The sequence below is a fragment of the Triplophysa dalaica genome, chromosome 6 (assembly GCF_015846415.1).
Source record: "Triplophysa dalaica isolate WHDGS20190420 chromosome 6, ASM1584641v1, whole genome shotgun sequence".
Classification (NCBI taxonomy): Eukaryota; Metazoa; Chordata; class Actinopteri; order Cypriniformes; family Nemacheilidae; genus Triplophysa; species Triplophysa dalaica.
The window spans coordinates 461,945-467,500 of record NC_079547.1 but is presented as its reverse complement, the minus strand read 5'-3'; the positions used below and the strand labels follow the sequence as shown (position 1 = coordinate 467,500).

Genomic DNA, 5,556 nt, shown 5'->3' with positions numbered 1-5,556 from the left:
ACACACATCGGACACACACATCAGACACACACACACATCAGACACACACATCATACACACACATCGGACACACACCACACACACACATCATACACACACACACACACACACATCACACACATCATACACACACACACATCACACACACACACACACACACACACACACACACACACACACACACACACACACACATCAGACAGACACATCAGACACACACATCACACACACACATCATACACACACATCACACACACACATCAGACACACACATCACACACACACATCAGACACACACATCACACACAAACACACATCACACACACACATCACACACACACATCACACACACACATCAGACAGACACACATCAGACACACACATCACACACACACATCACACACACACACACACATCATACACACACATCACACCCACACATCAAACACACACACATCACACACACATATCACACACACACACATATCACACACACACATAATACACACACACACATCACACACACACATCAGACACACACATCATACACACACATCAGACACACACACACATCACAAACACACATCACAAACACACACACATAACACACACACATCAAACACACACACATCACACACACACACACACACACACACATCATACACACACATCACATCCCACACACACACACACACACACATCACACACATCAGACACACACATCATACACACACACACACATCAGACACACACGCACACACATCACATCCCACACACACACACACACACACACACATCACACACATCATACACACACATCATACACACACACACACATCAGACACACACGCACACATCAGACACACACACACATCAGACACACACATCATACACACACATCGGACACACACATCATACACACACACACACATCACACACATCAGACACACACACACATCAGACACACACATCATACACACACATCGGACACACACATCACACACACACATCACACACACACACACACACACACACACATCAGACAGACACATCAGACACACACATCACATACACACATCATACACACACATCACACACACACATCAGACACACACATCACACACACACATCAGACACACACATCACACACACACACATCACACACACACATCACACACACACATCAGACACACACATCACACACACACACTAGACAGACACACATCACACACATCACACACACACATAATACACACACACACATCAAACACACACATCAGACACACACATCATACACACACATCAGACACACACACACATCACAAACACACATCACAAACACACATCAAACACACACATCATACACACACATCGGACACACACATCACACACACACACATCACACACACACACACACACACACACACACACACACACACACACACACACACATCATACACACACATCACACACACATCATACACACACACATCACACACACACACATCAGACACACACATCACACACACACACACACACACACACACACACACACACACACACATCACACACACACACACATCATACACACACATCTGACACACACATCACACACACACACATCACACACACACATCACACACATACATCATACACACACACATCATACACACAAATCAGACACACACATCACACACACACATCACACACACACATCACACACACACATCACACACACACATCACACACACACATCACACACACACATCACACACACACATCAGACACACACACACATCAAACACACACATCAGACACACACACATCACACACACACATCATACACACACATCACACACACACATCAGACACACACATCATACACACACATCACACACACATCAGACACACACACATCAGACACACACACACATCATACACACACATCACACACACATCAGACACACACACACACACACACATCAGACACACACATCAGACACACACATCACACACACACATCATACACACACATCACACACACACATCAGACACACACATCACACACACACATCAGACACACACATCACACACACACACATCACACACACACATCAGACACACACATCACACACACACATCAGACAGACACACATCACACACATCACACACACACATAATACACACACACACATCATACACACACATCAGACACACACACACATCACAAACACACATCACAAACACACATCAAACACACACATCATACACACACATCGGACACACACATCACACACACACACATCACACACACACACACACACACACACACACATCACACACACATCACACACACATCATACACACACACACACACACACACACACACACACACACACACACACATCAGACACACACATCACACACACACACACACACACACACACACATCACACACACACACACATCAGACACACACATCACACACATCACACACACATACACACATCAGACACACACACATCATACACACACATCTGACACACACATCACACACACACACATCACAAACACACATCAGACACACACACATCAAACACACACATCACACACACACATCACACACATACACATCAGACACACACACATCAGACACACACACACATCATACACACACATCACACACACATCAGACACACACACACACACACACATCAGACACACACATCAGACACACACATCACACACACACATCATACACACACATCACACACACACATCAGACACACACATCACACACACACATCAGACACACACATCACACACACACACATCACACACACACATCAGACACACACATCACACACACACATCAGACAGACACACATCACACACATCACACACACACATAATACACACACACACATCATACACACACATCAGACACACACACACATCACAAACACACATCACAAACACACATCAAACACACACATCATACACACACATCGGACACACACATCACACACACACACATCACACACACACACACACACACATCATACACACACATCACACACACATCATACACACACACATCACACACACACACACACACACACACACACACACACACACACACACATCAGACACACACATCACACACACACACACACACACACACACATCACACACACACACACATCATACACACACATCAGACACACACATCACACACATCACACACATCACACACACATACACACATCAGACACACACACATCATACACACACATCTGACACACACATCACACACACACACATCACAAACACACATCAGACACACACACATCAAACACACATCACACACACATCAGACACACACACACACACACACACACACATCATACACACACATCATACACACACATCACACACACATCAGACACACACACACACACACACACATCATACACACACATCACACACACATCAGACACACACACACATCACACACACACATCAGACACACACACACATCACACAAACATCACACACACATCATACATACACATCATACACACACACATCAGACACACACACACATCAGACACACACATCAGACACACACACACACACACACACACACACACACACATCATACACACACATCACAGACACATCAGACACACACACACACATCAAACACAGACACACACATCACACACACACACATCAGACACACACATCACACACACATCATACACACACATCACACACACATCATACACACACATCACACACACACATCAGACACACACATCACACACACATCAGACACACACACACATCACACACACATCATACACACACATCACACACACACATCACACACACATCACACACACACACACACATCAGACACACACACACACATCACACACACACACACACACATCACACACACACATCAGACACACACACATCACACACACACATCAGACACACACACATCACACACACACATCACACACACACACACACATCACACACACACATCAGACACACACACATCACACACACACATCAGACACACACACATCACACACACACATCAGACACACACTCTGAATCAAAGAGCTGATGAGCCGTCTGTCATTGTGTTGACTGAACCGCCGCATTCAAACGTGTCACATGTTTCTCACAGAATGTCAGAACTCGGACCTTGACGGGTATTGGTCTGAATCTGTCGTTCGGTAAAATCCCAGGAAACGTTCACAGCAAGTACATGCTGATCGATGGAGATAAAGTCATGTTTGGGACGTACAGGTGAGTGTGTGTGTGTGTGTGCTTGTGAATTCTGCTGTGAAGTGTGTGTAAAGTTGTTGTTTTTTTCCTTCAGTTTCTCCTGGAGTTGTTCTCGTATGGATAGAAACATGATCACTGTGATGTCTGGACAGGTGGTGGATTTCTACGATAATGATTTCTGTGAACTTTATGCCATCTCAAACAAACTGGACCTCTTTAAAGAGTTTCACCTGGCCAAACCTCAAACAGGGACGCTGTCACGAGCCTCTGTGGCCAAACGCCCCGTTACTGCCTACTCTCGCTTCCAGGTCAACCTCGGGGACACTGCGCGCGGAGACGTACCGGCACACAAATACCACAACCCCAAATACCTGCTGTCGCTCGGACAGATCCCTGGATCCAGCACACCGCTTATCGACTTCATCAATAACTTGGAGCTGCCTGAACCGGGTCAACATGGCCCCGAAGAACAATTGGAAATCCCAACACATGTTCCTGAAGCAGACGAGCCCGAACAACCCAAACAGACCAATAAGAAGAAGCGCTGGTGGCCAACTTTCAAAAAGAAGCAAAAGATGAAAAATGAAAGTGTTAGTGAAGAACCCAGTCCAACAGACACAGATGACACAAGCAAACCCACACACGCCACAGAAGACACAACCAAACACACAGAAGACACAACCAAACACACAGAAGACACAGATGAACACACAGATGCAAACTCAAAGCCAAACAGTAAAAAACGTTTCAACTTATTTAAAAAAGCGAAATAAGATTGTGTCGAAGGACATTTGTTCATTTACATCCGGTGTGGAGATGTCTGTCACAGACTGAAGAGATGGACGCTCAAACCTCACAGTTCAGACCTCATAATAAATCTGTAAAATCATTTTAAGTTTTCTTTTAATAAAAGAGCCCTGCTTCAGGTGTTTGTTGTGGCTTGATCTTTACAGGACATAATGATCCTCACTGTACACTAGATTAAAGTGGACAGTTCACCCAAAAAATGAATTGACTCACCCTACAGGGCCGATCACATTATAACTACAACAATATCTGTACAACATTTATGTCCACACCAGCGGACGATAACACAAAGGTTTTGTTTATTTTCAGCCTGAGGGCTGCAGTGTTCTCAGTCACTAGAATGAATGTAGATGACATGCTGATGATGCTTTCCTTTTCATTCCCAAATGTCTTTTCTCAAAAACATGACAGCAAAGGCAGGATGCTCTGTCTGAAGGCTGA

General features: G+C 44.7%; 1 protein-coding gene across 1 annotated transcript in view; it reads left to right on the top strand.

Moving 5' to 3' along the window:
- Positions 1-5,233, top strand: part of fam83fb (family with sequence similarity 83 member Fb) — a 9,384-nt gene extending 4,151 nt beyond the window's left edge. Inside the window, exons 3-4 of the mRNA XM_056750934.1 lie at positions 4,208-4,329; positions 4,403-5,233. Of these exons, the coding sequence (XP_056606912.1) occupies positions 4,208-4,329; positions 4,403-5,081 (801 nt within the window). The 3' untranslated portion in view covers positions 5,082-5,233. The remainder of the gene's footprint in view (positions 1-4,207; positions 4,330-4,402) is intronic.
- The last annotated feature ends 323 nt before the right edge of the window (positions 5,234-5,556 follow it).